Source organism: Suricata suricatta, chromosome 3 (assembly GCF_006229205.1).
Source record: "Suricata suricatta isolate VVHF042 chromosome 3, meerkat_22Aug2017_6uvM2_HiC, whole genome shotgun sequence".
NCBI lineage: Eukaryota > Metazoa > Chordata > Mammalia > Carnivora > Herpestidae > Suricata > Suricata suricatta.
The window spans coordinates 124,320,541-124,348,080 of record NC_043702.1 but is presented as its reverse complement, the minus strand read 5'-3'; the positions used below and the strand labels follow the sequence as shown (position 1 = coordinate 124,348,080).

Below are 27,540 nucleotides of genomic sequence, written 5' to 3'. Positions count from 1 at the left end.
TAGGAGGACTCACAGGACTGAGTTCCATTTATGGTTATGATTTATTAGAATATACAGATACAAAGCAAAATCTGCACAAGGAAAAGGCGCAGTGAAGTTCAGAGTCCTCACTCTGTGGTGTCACAGAAGATGCATTTAATTCCTCCAGCAATGAGATGAGATATGTGTGAGAAGCTGTTTATCAGGGGAAGTCAGAGACTCAGTATCCAAGGTATTTTCTGGGGGCTGGTCATACAGGCATCCTCTGCCTAGGACACAGCAAAATTCCATATTCCAGAAGGAAAGCAAGTGTTCAGCATAATCATGCTGTTTATACAGTTTAGGCACAGTTCTGGGAATGGTGGGAACCTCTCCAAAATCTGTTTCCAGATGCCATTCCAGAACCAACCCTAGGGGGTGCCTGGCCAGCTCAGTTGGTTGAGAGTCTAACTGGCTCAGGTCATGATCTCACAGTTCACAAGTTTGAGTCCCACACTGGGCTCTGTGCTGACAGCTCCAGACCTGGAACCTGCTTCAGATTCTGTGTCTACCTCTTTCTCTGCCCACCTCGCCCCCAGCACATGTTCTGCTCTCTTGTTCTCTCCCTCTCACTCTCTCAATAATAAACATTAAAAAAAAAAAAAAAGGCAAGGAAAAAAAAGAACAAACCTTACAAGTAGACCTTTAGGAATAGCGGTTTCAGCCCTACTCTGTTAACTCTTTTCTGCACAGCCCCATTTGATATTTACATTTTAAGGGAAGAGAACTTTAATATAAAACAATGCCATATATGTGTAAAATAATATAGATTCCTTAGGAGTTCAATTCCATTTAAAAGACTTGAGCACCTGGGTGTCTCAGTTGAGCATCCAGCTCTTGATTTCAGCTCAGATCATGATCCCAGGGTCATGGGATTGAGCCTTTATGTCAGGCTCCACACTGAGCATGGAGCCTATCTAAGACACTCTCTCTGCCCCTTTCCCCTGTTCTCTCTCTCTCTCTAGGAGCACCTGAGTGGCTCAGCCGGTTAAGTGCCTGACTCTTGATTTCAGCTTGGGTCATAATCTCACATTTGGTGAGACCAGGCCCCACACTGGGCTCTGCACTGACAGCACGGAGCGTGCTTGGGAGTCTCTTTCTCTCTCCCTCTTTCTCTGCTCCTCCCCTGCTCAAACTCTCTCTCTAAAAAAATAAATAAACTTAAAAAAAATTAAAGCCTTGAATCAAGCTATATAAAGCTTTGATGAGTTATTGGAAGAATAACAATCTTCTATAGTACAGTGGAATAATGAAATAACTTAACCAAATATATAATAAACCTTAAAGAAAACATATGAATAACAAGTAGAAAAATAACATGAGGGGGTGCCTGGGTGGCTCAGTTCGTTAAGTGTCCAACTCTTGATTTTGGCTCAGGTCATGATCTCACGGTTGTGAGACTGAGCCTCACGTGTCGAGCTCTGCACTGGGCATGGAGCCTGCTTAAGACTCACTCTCTCCCTCTCCCTATGCCCCGACCCTGCTTGCTTATTATGCACATACAATCTTTCTCTATCAAAAACAAAAAGAAAAAAAAATGTGAGAATAAAAAAGATGAGTAAACTTATTAAAACAGTTAAAATAGAAAAAATCAAATCAATATTTAAAGCACAAGTACAAAATTTCACACATAACTTATTTAACTTTTGTTAATTATCTAATGTCTTGCTAAATAAAAATAAAATTTTATATAGTTCTTCCTCCCTCCTCTTCAAATGAACCAAAGATCATAAAAAAAAAAAACCCCTGAACTGTCATTATAAAGAAGGACAAAATATTAGTACTTAAGTAATGCTTACTAGTAACATAAAGTAAGTTTATCTATAGATTCTTAACACCTCCCCCTTACCTCTCCCCACCAAAAACCATCATGCAGAAGAGTCAAATTGAAAAAGGCTTTAGGAAGAATAGCAAAACACCCTGCAAAATAACATGCTTTAGCTTCCTCCCCAAAACCACCACCAAAAAATTTAACTCAAAGGATAATTTACTTTATAGGACTTCTTATAAAAAAATTTTTTTAACATTTTATTTATTTTTGAGAGATAAAGACAGAGTGTGAACAGGAGAGGGGCAGAGAGAGAAAGACACAGAGAATCTGAAACAGGCTCCAGGCTCTGAGCTAGCAGTCAGCACAGAGCCCGATGCGAGGCTCAAACCCATGAACCGTGAGATAAAACCTGAGCCGAAGTCGGACGGCTTAACCGAATGGAGCCACCCAGGCGCCCCAAGACTTCTTTAGTATGAAAAAAACTATGCATTAAACACTAGGGGTGGAAATGGACATATGGTAGAAATCATTAAGTAGTGTTTTATCCTTGTCATTATTACTATTATAACAGCTCAAAAAAAACTATCTAAAATAACCACTTTCTTCCCAGCCCCCAGCCCCTACTCCTCAGAAATGTATTTGAAACTTTATCTATGGGATTTGTTGATTTTATTAGGTACTAATTCAATTAATCAACTGAAATCCAATTAGGAAAGAAAACAGTAATTTGAACAGGGGAAAGTTTACTATAAAGAATTATTAACTATAATAGGAGAGTAACTATAAAGAACATTCTAAAGAATACCCTAAGGCTGAGGGAGAGTACACCAAGAAAGAGCAAACTCGGAAGGAGGATCCTCTCCCTGAAGCTGGTAGTCTAACCTTACTAGCGAAGGCGGGACGGAGCGCAGTGGATGGCAACGTCGGCCGGACTGCCCAGACAACGCTGGACCACAAGCAGGCAGGAAACAGCCCACTGGGGACAGGCAGCCACGTCTGGCAGGCAAGCAAGCAAAGGAAACCAGAGCTCCTGGAGCCAGCTCTCTGGCAGAATGGTGTGGGGCCCGAAGCCCACAGGAAGATCTTGCTGAAGCAGGAGCAGGCCTATGAGCTGGAGGAGGGAGTGCGTGCCAGGGCTGCATAGCTGAAGCACAGCACCACTGGATGCCCCAGAGCCTTACAGCACAAGAACCACCATCGCAGCGCACCAGAACCATAAGAGAAGACCCTTCTTCTGTAGTGTCTCTCCAGCAACCTCTACTGGCTCAATTTAATATTGTGCTTGCTACAAAAGAGAAATGCAAAAGTAGATCAGGTAAGAGGATAGATCTGGAACCAAGAGGCAATAAATTGGTAACCGGCATAGGATATAGTTAAAATACCCACTTCTCCTAATTACTTAATACCCATGTTAGCACCCAAAATTTCTTATACCAATACATTTTTTAAAAAGTATTTTCTAATGTAAGTTGAGAATGTAACTTGATTTAGCCACTATGGAAAAATATGAATGCTCCTCAAAAAATTACAGATAGATCTATCATATGATCCAGCAATCCCATTTCTGTGCACACACCCAGTGGAAATGAAAATAGGATATATAAAAAAAGGAAAATAGGATATTGAAGAGATACACCCACTCCCAAGTTTACTGCAACATTATTCACAATAGCCAAGATATGGAAACAACCTAAATGCTCACCAATAGATAAATAAATATGTGGTATACAGATACAATGGAATATCATTCAGCCATGAGAAAAAGAGAAATCCTGCCATTTGCAACAACATATAACTTGAGCACGCTATGTTAACTGATATACGTCAGACAGAGAAATACTGCAAGATATCACTTAAATATGGAATCTAAAAGAACCGTACTCATGAAAATAGGGAGTTAAATGGTGGTTACCAGGGCTGGGAAGTGGGGGAATAGACAAGATGCTGCTTAAGGACACAAACTTGCAACCAGCAATAAATAAGTCCAAGAGATCTAATGTATAATATGTGAGGATAGACTATAGTATTGTATTATAATCAAACTTGGTAAGGGAATAGATCTTATGAAAAAGAAATAATTATGTAAGGTGGCAGAGGTGTTAACTATTACTACAAAGGCAATCATATTACAATATATAAATACATCAAACCAACATATTATACACCCTAAATTTACACAATGTCAAAAATATTTCAATTTTTAAAAAACTACATTTGAGCAACCTGGAACTCTCAACAGGACCTGGGAGCCCCTCTGTCCAGAATTACCTCAAATGTTCACCTAAAGTTAAAGAAAGCTAAGTAAAAATCTCTCACCACTAGAAAAATAATTAAGAAATTATTATATTATGGAAAAATAGTATTATTTACAAAAGGATTAAAAAAGAACTCCTTCCAATAGAGATCTATAGATTGTATCAATTTAAACTTTCTAGTTTGTATACTGTACTATAATTATGTATGATGTTACCACTGGGGGAAACTTGAGGAAGTGTATATGCAACCTCTCTGTACTGTAACTTCAATTTCCTGTGAGTCTGTAATTGCCTCAAATTTTAAAATTCATTTAAAGATGAGTTCCAAGACATCCAGAACAGGTTACCTTGGGGGCACCTGGGGGGCTCAGTCCGTTGGGTGTCTGACTTCGGCTCAGGTCCTGATCTAATAGTTTGTGGATTTGAGCCCTGCGTTGGGCTCCGTGCTTGCAGCTCAGAACCTAGAGCCTGCTTCCAATTCTGTGTGTCCCTCTCTCTCTGCCCCTCCCCTGCTCATGATCTGTATCTCTCTGTCTCTCAAAAATAAATAGAAATGTTAAAAAAAAAAATTTAGAACAGGTCACCTTATAAAAACACATTACGGAAAACAATATGTTTTCATTGCTAACTTTTTTTAATTCTTAAAATACAATGCTGAAAAGGAAACAGCATTATATACATACTTCTAAAGTGACACTTCCTTCTACCAGGTGCCAACAATGGAAGATGTTGAAAATTCTGTCCTAATTACAAGTTCCGGTCCAAACACTGAGATAGACAGAAGCTTCCAATTACTCACCTGATAATGCCAATAGTTCTTTACTGATTGTCACTTGAAGTAAGTATCAGAGAACAATGAAAGGTTTTTTTTGTATAAATATACCTTATTTTCCTAAGGAAAAAGAAAGTTATCTTTCTACTGCCTTAAAAGAAAACCCAAAGAGGACAAATGAGTAAGTTCATAGGACATCTTTTAAAATACTGTGCAGACTTTGGGTCACCCCACTAAGCCACAGTGGGAGTAGAGATTACCTAAAATATAAAATCTTTAAAAAAAAAATCTAAAGCTCTTAATTTTGTTAACAGGTTTCATAGGTACACTAGTTTCTATAAGAGAATAAAAGATGGAAACCAAACTAACATCTAGGCAACCTAATATCAGGAACTTGAGCTTCTTTCTAAATAAAATTGTAACTTGCTAGAATGAAATGTAAAAATAAGTGCTAGGTAAACCCAGCAAACGGCCATGAGAATGATCATACATGAAATGAGATCAGCCCAAATATAATAAGCAGTGGGAAGTTCGACCATTCCCCTACACTACTGATATCAAATCATATTAGAAAATTGTTCTGAAAGAAGAAAAGAGCCCCAGGTGGTTGGTTTTGTTTTGTCTTGTTTTGTTTTTCTAATATTCCCTAGCTTGGAAACCTTTTCCTCAAGAAAATAACATCAGGAAAGGTACAAGGTACCTCTCAATCACCTACGCTATGCCATGTGGTACTTAACACTTAAACTTCTCATTGTATGGTTTTTGCTGCAAGCCAGCAAGCACACATTAAGCAGCAGAATATACTATCGACACAAGCATGCCTCTGAATCACTCCACAAATGATCAAACTACCTTCTGTTAATGATGTGCCATGTATTTTTTAACATGTGTGTAATGGATGTATTTTCCAAAATTAGGATCAAAGTGACTCATGTAAATTCTTTCTTTCTAGCAGTGTGGTCCATGTTACTCAGCACAGAGCTATATGTTTATGACAAACCTAATAATCGTCCTTCGCTTGCTAATCCATATTTCATTTTGATTCACACAGCAAAGCGTCAGGGCAGATACCTGGGAACAGGGTGATTCCACAGATATCAAAGCCTGAAGCCAAAAATCTCTTCCCAACTAACCTTCCACAAGGCCTGAAACTATATCATCATTAGAACACCACTTCTTGTTAGAGAATTTTACAGAGATCCATTTTCTAAGTTTACATATATATTATTGTCCTGAATCATTTTATTACAAAATAAGAATAGTTGACAAAACTCAACCAGTCAGAAAATAGAGCAAAAACTGAGAAACCTCCCCCTCACTTCTCGAATATGACACATAACCAACCACCTATTCAAAGCATCAAAGTGCATGTTATGTTATAGTGCTGGTAATAGTATATTTTAAAAACTAGATAAAGCTTTAAAAATCCGTATCAATTCAGTACTTTGCAAGACATTTTTTTGCAGCATTTCTACTTGTGGTGATACCAAAAACCATAGAAATTTCAGCTGGTCAGGCATAGAGATGATTGCCATTTCTGCTCTGGAAACACCAGAAGAGTCTGCGTGATCAAGTCTGCCACTTTAACCTTTTTAACTGGGGGCTTGCAATAATTAGGGCTCAGTCTTGCTCTTCTCCCACATCTCAGAGGACAATCATCTTACTTTCTCCCATCAGTTGTCATTGTCGGTTTTCTCTTCCACAAACCCATCAGCTTTCCTCCTAGGACATGGTGGCCCTGAGTTTGAAGTCACTGAGTAATCACTTGGACACCCCCACATCTCTAGTTTCATTTTCTAATTCTGCTAGAAATACAATAAAGAACACCATTTCGTTTATTTTCTAACTGGTTTGACTAACTTTAAGCTTAGTGTACAATCAAGATTTAGTTGGGTACCGTCTTTAGCCTTCAAAAGTACATATCCAGGAACCAGATTGCTTTGGTTTAAACCCTGGCTCCACCAGGTTCCGGCCAAGTGACCAAGGTTACTTAACCTCCCTAAGCCTGTTTCAGCATCTGCAAAAATGGGGTCATTATTATACAACCTTCTTATACATTGTTACAATAATTGTACCATCGCCATCACATAGTAAGTGCTCAATAATTGGTGTCTGTTATTTTTCTCTCTTATGTCCAATTCCTAAATAAAACTCAGTATGTAAAATGTAACACGGAAATAAAGCAAAAGAATATTAGAAGTTTTCAAGATACGAAAGCAGTTTTCGCACCTTCTCTAAACAAGGTAGGATTCTATCAGGTGCAGGGCCCCTCCATATTGCAATGAGTTTGGTCAACATAAAATTTTTACATACGTTTTATTCACTTTTTTCAAAAAGTTTTTTATTATGATATCAGACAGACTCCGTTCAAATATTAATTGCATGACCTGGGCAGATTATCGAACCACTCTGTGCCTAGGTTTCCTCAAGTGTGCAATGAAAAAAGTAGTAGCTACACCTCATAGATGGCAAAGAGAACCATGACCAGCACAGACAAAGTACTAAGTAAGAAGTAAGTAGCTAACTTACAAAGTTGTGTGCTGCTAGTGATGTGCTAGACATTGGAATTCTTAAATAGAGGACACAGTATTTGCCTTCAAAGAAGTCAAGAAAGATAATCTCAGTATAATTTAATATCTACAAAGGGAGACGGCTTGAACTCTTGAATACACAAAAAAATGGATTCTTTCAGAATAAAAATATTAAAAAAAAAAAAAAGCCCAAATCTTGAACATCAGCATTTGGGGGTGGGTGATGAGTACACTAAGGTTCAATATATATTACTCTTTGTACTTTCACATATGTTAGAAATTTTACACAACAAAAAGTTGTTTTTAAAAACGATAAATCATTTTCTCATTCAGAAGATAAGCCAAAATGATGTAATCTGTTTTTTTTTCCACTTCAATGTCTTTATATGACAAACTTTGTCAGCCACAATGTTTAAGATTCAGAGGCATTAAGAGTCCTCTTGACAAGACTGCCACCTAGTGGATTACCTTAAATTCCACCACTTAACATTTTATAATTTAAACACATTAAATGCTATATAGAATCTAATAAAAGGCAAGTTTCTTTTTTCAAAAAAGACAAATCCAAGTACTAAAAAAATATCTTGTATCACAGGAAATTCTGTGTGTTATGCTGAACAAAGTATTGCTTGGAGAACCATTAGCCTAAAGCAGTCTCAGTCAATTTTAGTTTGGGTATTTATAGGATACATATGACAAAATGTGTTTAAAAAAAAAAAAGCAGCAGCAGCAAAGAAACTTAACATGGGTTTAGTAATTACTGCCAGATATATGAACCCAGATTTGTTAGATAATACAATCAAGATTAACTATATTAAAATAAAAGCAATATGTGGAATATGTGGTTATACACAGAATGAATTTTTTAACAAAACAATCCTAATTTTATACAAATGGACATTTGTGGCTTAGGTAAAAATTTTTTTAATGTTTATTTATTTATTTTGAGAGAGAGCTCAAGCAGGGGAGGGACATAGAGAGAGGGAGAAAGAATCCCAAGCAGGTTCCACACTGATAGCATGGAGCTTGACATGGGACTCGATCCCACAAATGGTGAGATCATGACCTGAGATGAAATCAAGAGTCAGACGCTTAATCAAGTGACCCACCCAGGCACCCCAAATTTCTAATAAGAGCAATATATACTGATCAAAAAAGTGCTTATCTCAAACAACTTAAGCAGAAGTTTAGATAATGCACTCTGGAAAAATGCCTTAAAACTTCTCAGAAAGCATGATGATAAAATCAATGTTTAAGATTACTGAGTCTGAGTGAAATTGTTTTATGAATAGGAGAGTGGACAAAAAGCCCCATTTCTAAGTTATTATTTTGCATAATATATTTAGAATGCATGTATAAATGTTTAAGCTGATGAAGAAAACATTTTAAGCAGTCATTTAACTATTTTACATATATTCATCCATGTTTATATACTCAATTTGTCCAAACTTGGGAGCTTCTCACTAGGAAAAGGAAGAACTATAGCATCGGCCTCTGTAGTAGAAACATAGCATACCATTTCACCACAAAACTCCAAGATTTTTTAAACAATGATTATTAAAAGTTAAATTATTCAACACCTAATACTCCTTTGCCTGTGTTATTACAAACTTATCAAATGGATAGCTGCCTTTTGTTACGCCAGAAAGGAAGTCCTGGGGTCATGTATTAAAGACATAGGGTATGAAGGGACTCCCAGTAGCAATTCTGGACAATGATCACCAAAATAACTCAGTTCTATAGTGAACTATAAAGTACTGCAGAGGAGAGGAGAGAAATTCAAGAGTCTATACCAATAACAAACAGATAAAAAAGTGGAAGAGAAGGAAGATCTTTGGCTTCCATTAGAATGCCGAGGGCTGACTGCTATCTAAACTACCAAGAAGGTGCAGGAAACTGAAAATTATAATTTTCATTCCTCACAGTAAAGATTAGACGAGACAAGAATCTGAATGAATGCTAACTTAAAAAGAAAATGTTTATGAAAGGAAGAATATTTTCGTTTATCTCCCTACAGACCACTTAACTTGCTGCAAGGGAGGGGGAGAAAGGAATTACAGTGGAGAAATCAGATATTCTCATAATCACATTTCTGTAATCAATACTAACATCACCAGTGAGAGACAGATAGTTATCAGGAATCTCCAAATGCAATCCACTATGAAAAAGACAGTATCACCTAAGCAGCAGTAAGTAACCTGGATCTAATCACAAGGTAGTATTAAATAAACCTCAATTTAGTAATGTTACATTAAAAAGCAGGAAAAGTGATGTATTCTTCAAAAATTACATGTCATAAGCAACAGAGAAACACTGTGGAAATATTACCAAATTAATGAAAGCCAAAGATATATGGCAACTAAATGCAATATCTGATCCTAGTGTAAAACCTGAGCTGGAGGAAAAAAGGATGCTACCGAGTTAACAGACAAAATTGGAGACAAACGGTAAGTTAAATAAAAAAAGTATTATATACAAAGCACCTGAGTGGCTCAGCTGGTTAAGCATCTGGCTCCTGGTTTCAGCTCAGGGCATGATATCACAGTTTGTGAGTTCAAGCCCCACACAGGGCTCTGCTCCATCGGTGTGGAGCCTGCTCTGGATTCTCTCTTGCTCCCTCTCTTTCTGGCCCTTGCCCACTTGTTCATTCTCTCACTTACTCTCTCTCGCTGTCTCTCTCTCAAAATATATAAATTTTTTTTAAGTATTGGATGAATACTAAATTTATAGAAGTTGCTACAAATAATCTGTTTATATATTTTTAAGAAATATTCATTTCCTAAAAAATGTATATAGGAATCAAATTGTTCAGAAAAACAATAATGTGGGTCTATGTGTCTGTAGGTAAGGTAGGTAGGGAAAGACTGAGAAAGAGAGAAGAGAGAAATTGAGAAAGTGGGTGCAAAGCAAATGGGGTAAAATGTTACCAATAGATGATTCTAAATGGAGTACACAAGTGCTCTCCGTACCATTTTTTAACTCTTCTGTAAATTTAAAATTGATACTTCCAAATAAAAAGATTCAAACACTGCTACAGCTACTGTTAACAATGAATTCTCATCATCATTCTTTTATTATTCAAAATCAATAATACCTTTAATCTTCAGCTATGTTTCATGAATTTTAAGACTCACAACTATTTTTTTCTATTACCAGTAAGAAAGGAAAAAAGATGACAACTATAAGAATTATACGGCAGAACATTTCCTGTTATCTGCAACAAAGCAAAGCTAAATCCCTGACATTCTAAAGAAAGCTGCAGATAACTGGGGGCCAGACACCTTCTCCTGGACTTAAGAGGAACAGTGGTGGCCATGACGCCACCAGCCAGCACCTCAACTGACCCCCACTGTCACCCTAGCCTTCGTCCTTCATCCAGATGGGGAGGGAAGAGTCACACTCTACGACAATCTTGATGAAGAGGCTTTTCTTTCTCTTATGACTGTCACCAATTGCTCCCACTTCTAGAAACCAAGTGAATGGACATTTGTTTTTATTTCTGGCTTTCTGCCACTATAAAAAGGGCTGTAATAAACATTCTCAGAAATATATCCTTAGACAGTGGTACTTTTATTTTTAATAGGACAGATTCCCTAGAATGGAGACAGATGCATGCAAGTATAGATTTGGGTTGTTTTCTACTTTTATAGATGTTGCCAGACTGTTTTCTCAAAAAGGGGTGCACACACACTTGGCCCTTTCCCCCATGTCCCCACCAGCCTCACGCGTTACTTTTGCCAGCGTCGTATCTAACTGCTGCCTTCATTACATTTTCCTCTCTATTCGTGAACTGGGGCATCTTTACAGACATAAGTTTATCAGTCATGCCAATAGCTTTCCTGTGATTTGTCAATTCTTGCTCTTCATTGTTTTCCCTTTTTATTTTTGCAAATTTTTAAGAAATTGGTGTATATTATAGACACTAGCCTTTCATCTGTCATCTCCAGAACAAATACTTTTTCTACAACTATCATTTGTTATCCTTTGTTTATAGATCTTTTGTCCTACAAGATTTTGTTTTGTTTTTACACGGTCAAATATATACATAAAACATATAAATGCACACGCAACACACATTTGTGTGTATAAATGTGTGTATACTTACATATTTAAGATATATGTATCTATTTTTCTTAAGCTCCTGAAAGCCCAAAAACTAAATGTACTTTTTAAGTATCAGAGATTGAGAATATAAGGCATTTGTCCTATATGTAAATAAGGGACAGCAGGAATAAGGTATGTGACCCAACAGGGCTGAAGTAGTTATTACTGGGGGGGGGGCGGATGGGGAGAGAATCAGGTTTACTTCCCCCATCAACTGAGGTTTTCTTTTTTTTTAATTTACCATTTTAAACCTTTTTTAATGTTTGTTTATTTTGAGAGAGAGTGAGAAAGGGGGAAGAGCAGAGAGAGAGAGTGACAGAAGATCTGAAGCAGACTCTGAGTTGACAGCAGAGAGCCTGATGAGAGGCTCAAATCCACAAGCCATGAGATCATGACCTGAGCCAAAGTCAGAAGCTTAATCAACTGAGCCACCCAGGCGCTCCCATCAACTGAGAATTTCAGTGAACCAGTTACATCTAACTTATGAAAGTGGATAAAGCATTATGATTCTCATTTTTACATGGAGAAACTGAAGTATGATGAAAAGACACAGCAAGTAATAAAGCTGAGATTCAATAGTATGTCTCTTGAAACACAACAGCAATGTCAACACAAGTTTTTGGTAGCATTTAGGAGCCGCTGCTTACCTTTCAATAGCTAATTCTTTGTTAGAAAGTTGCTGCACTGTAATCACCACCTTCTTCTCTATTCCTTGTTTTAACTTGAAATAAAATTTCTCTCTATCCTTAGGCACAGGACTGAAATATGCCAAAAAAAAAAAAAAAAACAAATTATCAGTACAACAACACAATAAAATAATCTACTGCGTTTAGCATTCCAGCACCCTTATTTCTAAGGTGCAGTGAACTCTCATCTTGCCCGAGTGGCTAACAACCAATGTTATAGGCAGCAAAACAAAGTCACTAATTAGTTTCTAAATTGGATTTTTAAGAGCCTTATATTTTACTTCTCAACAAAGGTTAAAAACCAAGATTCTTTAAATGACATCATTTCAACTTTAGTTTCTAAATTTAACAAATTTAGGAATATAGCTTATTTAATTATTTTTAAGGACTCACTATTCTGGTTTAGTTAGTTGTGTGGCCGTAAGAGCCTTTAACACACAGAAACCCAAGGCAAAACAAAGTGAGAAGAGCTTACTTTTAAACATCTACAATCTGAGATAAATGTAACATACATACTCAAGTAAATATAAATAAAAGATGGAAAAAGAGCTGAGGATCAGGGGAAACTTAAATTCTAGCCTCAGCCAGACTGACTATTTTTAAGAATTAATTCACTAAGACAACCTAAGTGTCTAAAATATAGACTATCTTAAATATCACATGATTTCACTCATATGTGGAATTTAAGAAGCAAAACAGATGAGCAAAGGGGAAGGGAAAGAAAAATAAAATAAGATAAAAACAAGACAAATCAAGAGACTCTTTAACTATAGAGAACAAAAGGAGGGTTGCTGGAGAGGAGCTAAATGAGTGATGTGCATTACGGAGGACACTTGTTGGGATAAGACTGGGTACTGTATATAAATGATGAATCACTGAATCCTACTCCTGAAACCAATACTACACTGTATGTTAACTAACTTGAACTTATATATATGTGTGTGTGTATACAAATATATTAGCATATCTGTATATATATACACCCATATTTATACACATACACATATATAGAGGGGGAGAGATATAGATACATAGATATATAATCTTATCTGAAAAGAAAAACTAACTTGAACAACTTATCTAAGATTCAACTTCTATATCTATAAAAAAAAAAACCAGACAAAATATCTACCTAACAATTCTTCTTATAATTAAAGGCACATAAGTGACTGTTAAAAAACATAACTATGTCCTATTTGTGAACAGGAGAAAAACATTCTAAATATACAATAGAAGAAAATAGTTATTAAATGATGATCAAACCACCCAATATATTATTGGCACCATTAAAAACTATTTTGATTAGAACACTTTAATGGAAAAATTCTGACATAATAAAGTTTTTAAAAATTGTGTTTATATACAACTGTATAAAAATACCTCTTTGAAATAAACAAAGGTAATAAATCAAGTATTAATCACTTATTATTCTGCTTTTATTTACTACATTTTTCTATAATATCATTACTCTTAAACATGGATATTTTACATAAAACATCTGAAGGCATGAGAATAATAAAATATATTCATTCAGCCGCCCAAAATATTTTTTTTTATCATTTTAAAGCTTTATACCAACATTGTATAGCTTCTAGAAGCTTTATGTTAGCTAATACTGTATTTCAGGCACAATACCAATTTTATTCTTCCCAAATAACCTCACCTAAAGTTTCCTTTTCCATCATCTTCTTTTACCTCCAAGGAGACACTGAAGGTAAACACGTCACTGTCAGGAGTAGGAATAACTGAATCTTTAACATCAGACACCTGTCTGGAAGAACGTTTGAATGCTGTACAGAAACTATATAAAATTCTGCTTACCTGAAAGGATAAAAATGGAAATACCATTAGGCAAATGTTTTAACTGCATTTTGATACCCTTCTCTCCTAATTCTTGAACCTATTACTTTCCATGGTCACAATTTACTTTAACAGATATAATCTAAGCATATATGTTTACATATATTATATGCAATACATATATTATGTTGTTTGCTTATATTTATGTATTTAAATATTTGCTTACATATTACACATAATATATAATTTTATTTGTATATATATATTGGCTACTTCAATTCTAGCATTTAAACATGGTAATGAAGATGTTTAACTAACTGAACTTCACAAAAGGAGCTCTATTTATTTATAAATATTTCTAGGCCTCAAAATATACTTTATTGCAATGAATAAATCCTAAGGTAATCCTAAGAATGGTGCTGGCATCTAAATCTTACCAACGAACATACACAAACAAGGTTTTAGTCTAAGTTCTTTAAGTATAATTTCTCTTCTCCCTTCCCTTGGCTTCAGTGAGTTACACACTGAAGCACAAAATAAAGTAAATACTGGGAAGCCTGGGTGGCTCAGTCAGTTAGGCATCCACCTTTGGCTCAGATCATCATCTTGCAGTTTGTGAGTTCGAGCCCAGTGTCCGGCTGTGTGCTGACAGCTCGGAGCCTGCTTCAGATTCTGTGTCTCCCTCTCTCTCTGCCCCTGGCTCACTCACGTTGTCTCTCTCTCTCTCTCACTCCGTCTCTCTCTCAAAAATAAGAAAATATATTTAAAAATGAAATACTACTTTTAGCAATAAACATGGTAACATGATTAAAAGAGCTTTAAATGTTATCATTCAATGTTGCCGTTCTATAAATGCAATGCAGGATTCCCAGCTAAAATTATTTTATTAGCCTTAAGCCATCCTGGTGAACACTGTAAAAAATATGTATCAATGGCTTCCACTCTTTCCCTAAAGTGGAGAAGTACTCTAAACCCCACTGTCTTTCAGAAGTTATTCCCTTCCTTAGTTCCAAAAGTAGCATCACATGATCTCAAACACCCAAATCTCTCAGGCCACCCATAGGTAGGACAATGAAACAGCAATGAAGAAGGGTTTAACAAAGGTCATAACCACACAATGGGAGATATAAGAGACTTCTCTGAAATGAACAAATCCATCCCTTTAGATAAAGAGAATTCAAATTATTCATTGAATTGTGTTACCTTAAAACTATATAATATTTTATCTGCTTGAAATGAGAGCACTTTCATCAATAGCATTTCTTAAAGTATGGGGTCTTTCCTCAGTTTTCTATTTTTGTTATATCCATATATTCTACCTTTTCTCAGTCTATCACATTCAAAAATAAGAGGTTCTCAAACTTCCCAATAGCCACACTTACATCTATGAATCAATAATTACCCTAAACTGCCTTTCCATTGCCAAATTAAGTTTCTTAAATTAATGGACTTGTACACTTTTAACTGTAGAAGAATGCTACCTGCCAGCCAGAAGTTCTATCCAGCAGTAGTATGTTTGTATCACAGTACTTACAAAATTTTTTAAATATTTTAATGTTACACCATTATAATTTTATGTAAATGAGTAAAAACAACAAAAGCAACGAAGGACTGATATAAATAAGAACTGTAGGCCTCAAATCTTACACAGTTAAGATGATGAATTCACACATTCGTTCAATAAATACTTTGGGAGTGCCCTCTGTAGACTTAGTACTATTCGGAGGAATACGGCCCTGAACACGGTGCTTACATTCCAGCACATGTAAGCTGAGTGTGCTTAGGGTGGAGAGAAGGAATCATTAGGGAAGCCAAAAGCAGAAATATTTAGTCTCAAATGGATACTTACTTGATTTAGCTCAATAATTTAAGAGTCAGATAAGAAAACAGAATCAAAGAATAGCCTAGAAATAAGTCACTGAAGAATATGTCTCAAGGCAAAGTGTAAATAGGAATTTTAAACTACTTTTAGTTGAGTACTCCCCATATCCTAACCTCAAATAAAATATGAAGTCTATTGTTTACTTTTTACACATTCAACTTCAGCATATTTTTAAGAAACATTATATGTAAATACAGGGGAATACCTGTAGATAATGGTTGATAAACAGTTGAGTCAAATCCCAACCATATTTATTTTTTCTCCTCTCCCGTATCTTCTTCTATTTCATGTCTTTCTTTGGCCATACCAAAACTATCAAGAGAATTTGGCAAATTCTAAAGCAGATGGCAAGGTTCAGGAATTTCTCTTTTAAAAAGGTTATTAAGGGGTGCCTGGGTGGCTCAGTCAGTTAAGTGTCTGACTCTTGATCTTTGCTCAGGTCATGATCTCATGGTTCGTGAGTCTAAATCCCACATCAGGCTCCACGCTGATATTGCAAAGCCTGCTTGGGATTTTCTCTTCCTCTCTCTCTGTGTCTCTCTCCCACCCACCCCCCATACTCAAAATAAATAATTTTTTAAAATGTTATTAAATATATGGGACTAAGCCAAAGGAGTAGAGAATGATGGGAGGAAAAAAAATCAGATTACACTTTTCTCTTTTTGGAGGAAGCACACATCAGTATATTGACAGTGATCAAACCACATTTAATCCTGACTATGTCTTGTAAGTTGCCACTTCCAACAACAAGGTTAAAATCATTTGTGAATTCTAGTCTGTGAATAACTTGGAATGGTGATCCAAGGATTGGTAAGGTACAGAATCTTCAGGAACAATGATTATCAATGTCTACAGTTACTAAAACAAATTGAGTAACTAATAACATCATGAAAAGAATATTAAAGGGATGCCTGGGTGGCTCAGTCGATTAAGTGCTGACAGCTCAGAGCCTGGAGCCTGCTTTGAATTCTGTATCTCCCTCTCTCTCTGCCCCTCCCTTACTCATGCTCCCTCTCCCTCTCTCTCTCTCAAAAATAAACAAATAAATATTAACATCAACAACAAAGAACACTAAAAACATACTCCATGGCAAACATTTCTATACATGTCACACTATTAAACATACACACAAATGATCTAGAATAGATGTATTCTTTGCAGAAGGCAAAGGCTTATTGACAAAAAATACAGTATAATTTTTCCCAGAAGGCTAGACCCATAGGAAGCACTAATTAAACACAAAAGTATCCGCGAGGGGTGGTGATTATGACGAAGTGGAAGGAGAGCACATGTGGATATGGAAAGGAGATACAATGAAATCTTAACTCTGGTGGAATTTTGAGTAACTTCTGTTTTCTTCTTTATTTCAGTATTTTCCAAATTCTCAAATATGTATTACATGTGAATACTCAAAAAAAATGCTATTAAACAAAAAGGTATTTGCTCAAATGACACCGCCAATTTTTCCAAAAATAAAAAGCATATCATACAAGAAATTTTTTTATGTATAAAAATTTATTTATGGAAAACACTAATAACAATTTCAGGATTAATTTCCAAATTAAAACATTTTGTTAAGATGCCATTTCAATAAATACATGTTTAGAAATAATTTCCCATGCAATGAATAAGGTTTCCTTAATACAGGAACATTCCAGCAATGCCCCCCGTCCAACAACAATAACAACAAAAAACAGTGCAGGGGCACTTGACTGGCTCAGTCAGAAGAACATGAGACTCTTGGTCTAGGGGTCATGAGTTCGAGCCCCACACTGGGTGTAGAGATTACATAAATAAATATTAAAAAATAAAGTACATTATGAATGAAGATCCTGGGGCACCTGGGTGGCTCAGCTGGTTGAGCATCCAACTCGTGGTTTCAGCTTAGGTCATGATCTCACAGTTTTGTGAGTTCCAGCCCTGCATCTGGCTCTGCACTAGCAGTTAGGATTCCCTCTTTCTCCTCTCTCTCTCTCTAACCCTCCCCAACTCAAAATAAATAAACTTTAAAAAATAAAAATTAAAAAATCCTGAGAAAGTTTTTTTAAAAAAATGAAGATTTCCCAAAGGATACCCTTCATATTGACCAGGAAATACTTCTAAACGCCTTTAACACCAGATAATAACCATGCTTCTAAAATATAACACTGAGAATTGCTAGTAATAATTAAGTATTTTAAAACACACAAACAACAAACATCAAATCTGCTTTGAGGAAAATGGTTAAATGACATAATAATTCTTAAAGACAGTCAACCAAGGCTTTTAAAAGTACTTTAAAAACAGTTTTATAAAATCTATCCCTAAAGATGAAACAAGGATATGTGCCTCCCTGGCTTTTTCCATAGGTTTTCTGATATTTCGTTTTGTCTGCAATTTTTAAGCAGAAACATAGCGCATAATTTTCCCTACACAAAATCACTGGCATCAATGAATTCTGGTCGGATTCCCCAACTCTTTTGTCACAGGTAATCAAGACCCACTCCAGTGGAGTCATACAGATGAATGAATATCCAGGGTCTATCAAGTCATATGTAACCTAACCCTCCTGTAGAAACACCTAATTCTTATGTCACAGGTCCAACAGAGCTGTGACCTTCACTGGCTTTCCCCTAACTCTATTGGTGCCTGCTGCTTATGGAATTTCACAGAGATAGAAGAGCATCACAGAGACAGTTGGTAGTGGCAGCCATGTCACTACTCCTGCTGGAGAAGATGTCTTCTTGCTTTCAACTGACAAACCTCTTCAGATCTCATCCAGGCCTCTACAAACCACGGAAAACATGAAAGTTAGTGACACTGCTGCATGGCACATATTTAGGCAATGAGAATGTCTGTCACTTGTTCCTGAACTATCTTTGCCAATTGTCTGTGCCCATTAAAAGGGTCCCAAAAAGTAAGGACTAAAGTTGTGCTTTCACCACAGAACATGAAACCTGGGAACCAGATAACCAGACAAGTAAATACAACTTAAGACTTACGATTAATTAAAATAGGTAATTATTTTTTGAAGGGAAAGAGTAAGATGTTGGACATCTTCTGTAAAAGGCATGGGAAAAACTCAAAGGTGGCTGGAATGTGAACTATATGAACAATAAATACTTTATAAAGCATCATGGAAACAAAAATCCACATTTGCTTTTTATAGTATTTAAGCAACAGGAAAGTTGTCACTGAAAATAATATGGGTAATCGGGGTCCGAGACTTCCATTTAAAACCCAGCTCTATGGTCTGTTCTCTTAGCCTCGGGATGAATGAACAAGGGGTAACCATACAATTTATCAGTCAAACCAGAATTCTTCTGAGAATAAGATGAAGTGCTATTAATAGCATTACCGGGACAAGAGACATAAACTAGAACTGCTTCAGGCAGAGGAGCATAATAAGATCACTAGTCAAAATAAATACTCTCTATATCATGGAGAATTTAGGAGTGTCAAGAAAAGGCTTATGCCCTGCATAATCTCTACATTTATTCTCAGTTATTTTTAACTTAGAAATAGTTCTCATAATAAAGTTTAATGACAACTGACATGTATTTCTCCTGAAAATAATAAATTTTGCCAACAATGTCCCATAATGGAACACTTTTAAAAATGTACTCTAAAAAAATTAAATAATACATGGACATCACTTTCTCACAACCTGCAATGTACCAAATATAATTAATACTATTTAATACCATATCCAAAATGGTCAGGCTAAGAACTCCCTGCAGCTCTGTCCACCGCTTACCCACTGTTAGAGCTCTCGAAATTGGCACATGGTTCTCCCACCCATAAACAAGAGGATGCTAAAATCCAGAAAGAGAGTTCCATACCGTCACAATTATGAAAAATGCTTGCAAGCCAGGTCCCTTTCAATTTCCTTCTGCAGCAGTGTTCCAAGCAACAGGATCTCCAAGTCTTCAAAGTTCATTTCCTTGCTGTTGAGTGCCAATCACCCAGAAATCACACAGGTGTGTTAAATGCCGCCAGCATGAAATGGCAGGACTCTGCCCACTGCTTCCCCACCACTCCTCTACTGGAGTTGAGAGGGTCAGAAATAGCTCCCTTCCTTCACAAACACGTACATATTCTGTCACTGTATTTATATTCCCTGCCTCCTAAGTGCCAGGCACACCTGTACTCACTCACTCTCCTACCACACCTTTGACCAAGCAGTCAGTGTACACATAAACACAGAAATGCGGGTATGAAATACTCAAACTTGGAATTTCTTATACAGGCCATGGGTTCTGGCACAGAACTTGTATGGCTACTTGTATGACTACAATCTAAATTATGTGTGTCTATGTGTGTTCATTTTAGTGTAAATAAAATGTATTTTAAAAAAAGAATTGACATATCCCTCATGCTTAGTACCAAACACACAGAAATGCACATCTGCCATGTTTCTTGTGGCCAGAAATAGACTCTCAGAGGTCCCGTTAATACAGTGGTTTATTTGTGTTTCCTGTAAACAGAAAATAGAGTAGCTGCTTTTAGCAATTCCTACTGATAATTTATCTTTCCAAAAACAAACACAGTTGGGATTTGCCCATCCAAACCCACTTATCAGTGCCTTTAAAATGGTTGTAAGCACTGTTGGTGGGAATGTAAACTGGTACAGCCGCTCTGGAAAACAGTGTGGAGGTTCCTCAAAAAACTATCAATAGAACTCCCCTATGACCCAGCAATAGCACTGCTAGGGATTTACCCAAGGGATACAGAAGTGCTGATGCATAGGAGCACATGTACCCCAATGTTCATAGCAGCACTGTCAACAATAGCCAAATCATGGAAAGAGCCTCCTTGTCCATCAACTGATGAGTGGATCAAGAAGATGTGGTTTATATATACAATAGAGTACTACATGGCAATGAGAAAGAATGAAATCTGTTCATATGTAGCAACGTGGATGGACCTCGAGGGTGTCATGCTAAGCGAAATAAGTCAGGCAGAGAAGGACAGATACCATATGTTGTCACTCATAGGTCTAACAAGAGAAACGTAACAGAGGACCATGGGGAAGGGAAGGGGAGGAAAAGAGTTAGGGAGAGGGAGGGAGGCAAATCCTGAGAGACACTTGAATACTGAAAACAAACTGAGGGCTGAAGGGAGAGGGGGAAAGGAGAAAAGAGGTGGTGGTCATGGAGGAGGACACTTGTGGGGAAGAGCACTGGGTGTTATATGGAAACCAACTTGACAATAAACTATAAAAAATGAATTCAGTAGAATAGAATAGAATAGAATAAAATAAAATAAAAATCATAAAGCAAAATTATAAAAATACTTAAGAAGATATGCATTTAGTCTATTAAATGGAAAAACAATTGTAAAATATATAGATTTTAAGTTTAAAACAAATGTACAGTAGCATTTTCTATCATTTTTATAAAGTTGTAAGTAAATTACCATAGTGCTAGATCTGAAATAAAAATGGTGAGAAAAGCTTTAAAAAAAATAAAATAACATAAAGTAAAATGATCATAATCAGTAAAGTTCTAAAAGTACAACCTAATTACACCTGAAACTTATATAACACTGTATGTTAACTATACTGGGATTTTTTTTTTTTAAGTACAACCTATTTTTAATTTGGGGAGAATCCCAACAAATACAGAAAAGAAGGCAATTTCACCATGTATTTCACAACCATTTGATTCTGAACTACCTCTCCAGTCTCAGAATAAACCACCAGTTAATAATTACTAAAGAAAAGTTAACTAGTATCTTCAAAGAACTACAGGTTGATATTCCTGCTGTAAGTAAGATTTGTATTTTTAATTAGGCCAGTTCCACGGAGCAAAAGCTATCCTCTGAGTAAATGAACATAACAACTAATCACCAGTGAAAACCACAGAGATCAATGAAACAATCTTAACCCAATACCAAAATGAAAGCAATATACAACTATCAGTCCCAACACAGAATTACAAAATCACATGAACCAATCAACTTGGGAAAAATAATAAGAGGCCCTTCTAAGTCTGAGCAATTACTACCACAGTAGAGCAGGAGGAGAGCTCACCAAGAAGGATTTTTCTGTTATATCTGTTAAGCTGAGAGTGCCCCCACATAGACCACTTTAATGCAGTTATCAGCTTTATCTTCCCATATTGAGTTCCATGCCATTACAATTTTTTTTAATGGTTATTTACTTTCAGAGAGAGAGAGAGAGAGAGAAGGGGAGGAGCACAGAGGAGTTGAGAGTCCCAGGCAGGCTCCACACTGTCAGCACAGAGCCTGATGCAGGACTCAAACTCATGAACCGTGAGATCATGGCCTGAACCCAAATCAAGAGCTGGACAGTCAACCAAGCCACCCAGATGCCCCTATGCCATTATAAATATCAAGGTTCTCTTTAGAAATCTACTCCAAAGTAATAGAGTATATGGTGATACATACTAACTTATATGACAGTGAGACTAGGGGTCAAAAATATTACCTTAATTCATCCTGATAGCAAACTGCTATAATATATTGTACTTACTGCCTCTTTAATTTCACAGGAGAAAACATGTATCTGGAATTCTTCTGAACCATGGGAACTCTCTGTAAATGCAACACAATTGCTCTCTGTTGTCCCATCATGTCCACGTGCACAGAATAGCACTTTATAGATTGGAAAAGAAGCTATCTCCACATTGCTGGACTGGTCTATAATTCTATAGAACAGTGATAAAAAATAAGATAAAATATTAACTATCAAAGAACAAACGAAGCGGTTTTACTATACTAATAACATAAACATAATTATCTTATAATCATAAAAATAAACTGGTTATAATATATTAAAACAAATTACCATATTTTGCTACATATATATGTATGTGTGTATATACAAATTCTTTGCCTTCTTTTGACAACTACTTCATTTCTGTATCTCCTATTATCCAATTCACTTACTCCCAAAGCCAAATAGATAATGCCTGGTAAAATCTCTGTCACTCATCCCCAAATGCCAGCCTTTTTCTGTTATGTCAAAAGGAATGCTACTACACAATAGCATAGACCAGCCCTAGAATGTTTCTATTTACAACAGCACCTGTAAGTTTATCTAACACCTAGGTCACTGTTCCACCAAGACCTCTCTTACCCCAAAGCAAAAAAGGGCAGAGTGGTACAAAGTTGAATTTAATAAAAGAATTTAAGACAGTAAAAGCAGTTTGTGGGATTTAGAAGCAAATAATTATCTGACTTTCCATATGTGAATTTTAAGCCCTAGATTGATCTAAAATCTCAAGCCCACATCAAAATCTCCCTAACTGTAAAACACCAAGGGGTACCCAATAGGAATAGAGAGGCAAGTCAAAACACTTAAGTCTTAAAAAAAAAAAAAAAAAAAAAACAAAAAAACACTTAAGTCTTTGTCAAGGTGTGTTTGGCACTTTGAAAATAAAAATAATGACTTTAAAAGGCATTCTGCCATTTTATAAAAAGAATATCATATAAATAATATATCTACAAAATCCTTACCGGAAAAATTCAAAGCATTTTTACCAAACATCGTAAACTTATATTGCTATTATTTTAGTACTTAGAACTAAGCTAACACTTTTTCCACATTCTAAACCTTAAAGAATAGGCATTTCAGAAAGTTTGAAAAAAGATTAAACTGGTCTTCTGAGAATATTATAGGTTCAGGATATATTCAACCTAATTTCTAAGACTTTCATTTTATTTATTTATTCAGCAAACATTCCCTGAAAATCTCCTATGGACCAGATACTGCTCTAGACACTAAAGTTAAAGCAGAGAAAAACACAAGTAATCTGCTCACATGAACTTTATATTCTAGTGAGGAAGTTAGATGATAAACTAAGAAGCAAATATATATACAATACCAAGTCAAAGAAAATGCTATGAAGAAAAAAAAAGGCCCAATAAGGGGGAAAAGAGGAATAGTTACATAATCAATCAAAGCTTCTTTTGATAAAATGTTTGAGATGAAACTATAAAGAAGTAAAGCCACTGGGGGGAAAAAAAAAGAAGTATAGCCACTGGGAAACCAAGAAAAGATTGTTTAGGCAAAGGAAAAAGAATAGGCAAAAGCCCTGAGTAGGAAGTATCACAGTGTTTGAGAAAGAACAAAAAAGCTACTATGACCAAAATATAATGATTGAACATAGTGAAAGAGCAAAAGAGAAGGGAGGTAAGGAGAGAGGAGAGGGGCAAAAGATTAAGTCAAAGCAGTAGTATATCCCTGGCCAGACATGGTCAGGATTTTGAATATAATCACAAGCATGATTGGAGGCCACTGAGGGTAGAACATTATCTGACTTATAATTAACTCTTATTCCAACTTAAGCATAAGAGAAAAAGCCATTTTGCTACTTCCTAGTCTGATGTAAAAAGTACAAGATCTGCGGCTCACCTCTGTGGTTTTGAACCACAGTGGATTTTTACACTCCCTCTGAATAAAGAAACACAGATTAGAGGTATTTTTAAAGTTCTATTTCTATTCATAATACCCCTAGCATAATTCTGTGAAAGCCTCTTGTAAACAAGCAATATGATGTAAGCCTAAACATGTTTACTTTTCATGTCTACAGAGTAAAAGTGAATTCACAGTAAGTCCTAGGCCTGATTTATGATGTAACATCATCACTACCATACAAAAAACTTCATGTATGTCTAGGGGAAATAAAAAAAAGATTAGAGCTTACCTCACAGAACCTTCTGGAACATTTGGCACATAAAGAGTAACAGGAAAGGGGTTCTGACTGGAAGATTTCATAGTGGCCATTGCCCGTAAAGCCTCCACTTCATTACGTGGGGAAGAAACCTTCATATGTCCTAAGTAGGTCAGTTTGTTAAATAAAACACTGTCTTCTTCAGGTAATCCACTTAGAGAAGATGGTCTGGGTGTAGAAATTTCTGAAGAAAACAAAACACACAGATAGAAAGTAAATGAAAAACTTCACAGTATAATTTCACTTACTGCCCAAACACAAGTGAAAAACTGCAAACAAAATTTAGGTCTGTGTTTTCACTTCTTTTGATGTTTACCCTACATTTTAATTCAGAGTTCTCGAATTTTTGTACTTTCAAGCCTCTCAAAGTATTAAACTTACTTAACTACAACTTTTTTAGAAAAAGAAAAAAATTTGAATTTTTATTTTAATAAAATCAAAAATAGTTCAAATGATACAGAACAATAAAGACAAAAAACTACACTAAAGGACTAAAGGCAGTGTGAAGCAGCCTAAAAATAATGAAAATTAAATAAAACTAAAATCAGTTTAAAAGTTTGTCTTGGCTGTAATGATCCTGCATGGCACCCAATTTATTAAGTAGCCTAACTTCCCAAGCAAAAGTAAGAGGACACATCTCATACCAATCATAACAAAAAACAAGCCCCATGTTTAACCCTTACTGGCTTGCTGACTTCTATGAACTATGTAAGTACTCCAATGGATATGTTTCATCAAAATAGTTATTTTAATGAATGATCCTATGATTGCTTCCCCCAATTCTCCTCTGACCCTTGAGTTTCCTAAAAAATCAAAAAGTGAATAAAATAAAATTGTTCACTCTAAGTCTAAGCACAGCTTGCAGCAAAGGCCCAACTGTGGATAGAGTAACCATCTGCATGTATCAGACACTACTAAACTCCCTCTTTGCCACTCTTTATATCCACACCTGAAACCCACATTCAGCTAGTCTCTTTTTCCCATTACCCATATCCATTTTGCACAAAATTAAGTGTGCCTGTCTCACCCAAACTAGATCCTGGCACCATGCTCAAATCCTCATTACCAGAATTCCACTTATAGGCCTTTAATAAGTAATTCACAAAAGCCATTCCCAACCTCTTCACTCCAGCTCCCAATTATTATGCTAAAACACGCAACCTCATCACCTAGTTTCCTTCTATTGAGAAACTAAAGCCATTCAAAATGAATTATCTCATCTACCATGTTCTTCAATCACTGAAACATGTTTTTTCCCCTTTTGAATCAGTTCAATGTGTTATATTTCAAAAGGGATAAATTAAAAAAAAAGAAACACATTAAGGCTGGATGCTAATATGTTTATTAGACTTACTATTATTCTACGCATTTTTGTTAATTTAAGCACTTAAAATGATTATTTGCAAGATCCTATGATTAAATCATATTTAAGTAACTGATGATCATGACAAAGTATTTCAAACAGTCTAATTTATACACAGTTGGAGTCGTACCCAAAAAATAAATAAGTAAATAAATAAATAACAGAAAAAAGGACAAAAAAAACTTTCTTAATTTCTTTAAAATAAATGTTCTACTAATCTATGTAATTCAGATTCATATAACTGTGTAAACCCCAAGTAGAGAAAAAGAGTACAGAAACTGATAAAAAAAAAAAAAAAAGACAGGGCCTTTAAATAACTGTTATAAATATGATACAGGATGTAAAGTAAAATATCTAACAAAATAAGGAGAAAAACGATAGACAAAGGACCAAAAGAAATTCTAAAGCTAAAAAAATGCAGTAAGAGCAGATTCTAAAATACAGAAGAAAAGTATTAAAGTTCCTTGGGATAAAGAATAATGATACTAAAGGAAAACTGAAAAGCATCAGGAGTTACAAATATGAGGGCAAGACTTTGTGTTTTTTAATTTAAAATCTAACAGATTATTCAAAGTGAAAAATTAGACAGACACTCTCTCCTTTCTGTCCTGCCTGCTGCTTCCTTGAGATGAATTCAGTAAACATCTCTTTTGTTCAAAAAAAGAAACAAAGGGTGGAAATTGGCATTTTATAGAATTTATAACATGTGCAAGCAAAATGAATGACGACAAAAGCATAAAGTCTGCAAGAAATGGAAGATCTTTATACACTTTATACAGAAAGTGGTATAAATATCATTAAAACATAGACCTGTTGGGGCACCTGGGTGGTCAGTTGGTTTAAGTGGCCTACATCGAATCAGGTCATGATCTCACAGTTTGTGAGTCTGAGCTCCTCATCGGACTCTCTGCTATCACCACAGAACCCGCTCTGGATCCTGTCTCTGTCTCTCTCTGCCCCTCCTCTGCTCATGTGTGCATACCTCCTCTTCCCCCCTCCCCCATCTCTCTAAATAAACTTTAAAAAAACAAAAATAAAACAGACCTGGTTAAAGATGCAGGTGATAAAAATCTCAGAGCAAGCACTAAAATAATAAAACAAATTATACCATTTGTATACAACTGTATACAATTATATAGTTAATATGCCAGTAATAGGGATTAAATGTAATATTAAAAAATATTCAATCCAAAGGAAGGCAAGAAGGTAGGTGGCTCAGTTGGTTTAAGTGTCCAACTTGGGCTCAGCTCACGATCTCATGGTTCATGACTCTGAGCCCTTCATCGGGCTCTTTGTTGACAGCTAGGCTTCAGAGTTTGTGTCCCCCATCTCTGTGCTCCTCCCCTACTCATGCTCTGTCTCTCTCTCAAAAATAAAATAAATAAACATCAAAAAAGTTTTTTCAGGGTGCCTGGGTGGCTCAGTTGGTTGGGTGTTAGACTTCAGCTCAGGTCATGATCTCATGGTTTTTGAGTTTAATAAAGCCCCATGTCAGGCTCTGTGCTGACGGCTCAGAGCCTGGAGCCTGCTTCAGATTCTGTGTCTCCCTTTCTCTCTGCTCCTCCCCTGCTCATGTTCTGCCTGTCTGTCTGTCTGTCTGTCTGTCTCTCTCTCTCTCTCTCTCAAAAATAAAAACATAAAAAATTTTTTAATGTTTTTTCAAAGGAAGGCAGGAAAAGC

General features: G+C 36.0%; 1 protein-coding gene across 6 annotated transcripts in view; it reads right to left on the bottom strand.

The window, feature by feature from the left end:
• Positions 1-27,540, bottom strand: part of RABGAP1L (RAB GTPase activating protein 1 like) — a 719,423-nt gene that overhangs the window by 631,114 nt on the left and 60,769 nt on the right. For all 6 annotated transcript variants that reach the window (XM_029935097.1, XM_029935100.1, XM_029935099.1 and 3 more), the window contains 4 exons: positions 24,471-24,681; positions 22,295-22,469; positions 13,801-13,958; positions 12,099-12,209 (listed from right to left, as the gene is read on the bottom strand). In XM_029935097.1, the coding sequence (XP_029790957.1) occupies positions 12,099-12,209; positions 13,801-13,958; positions 22,295-22,469; positions 24,471-24,681 (655 nt within the window). The remainder of the gene's footprint in view (positions 1-12,098; positions 12,210-13,800; positions 13,959-22,294; positions 22,470-24,470; positions 24,682-27,540) is intronic.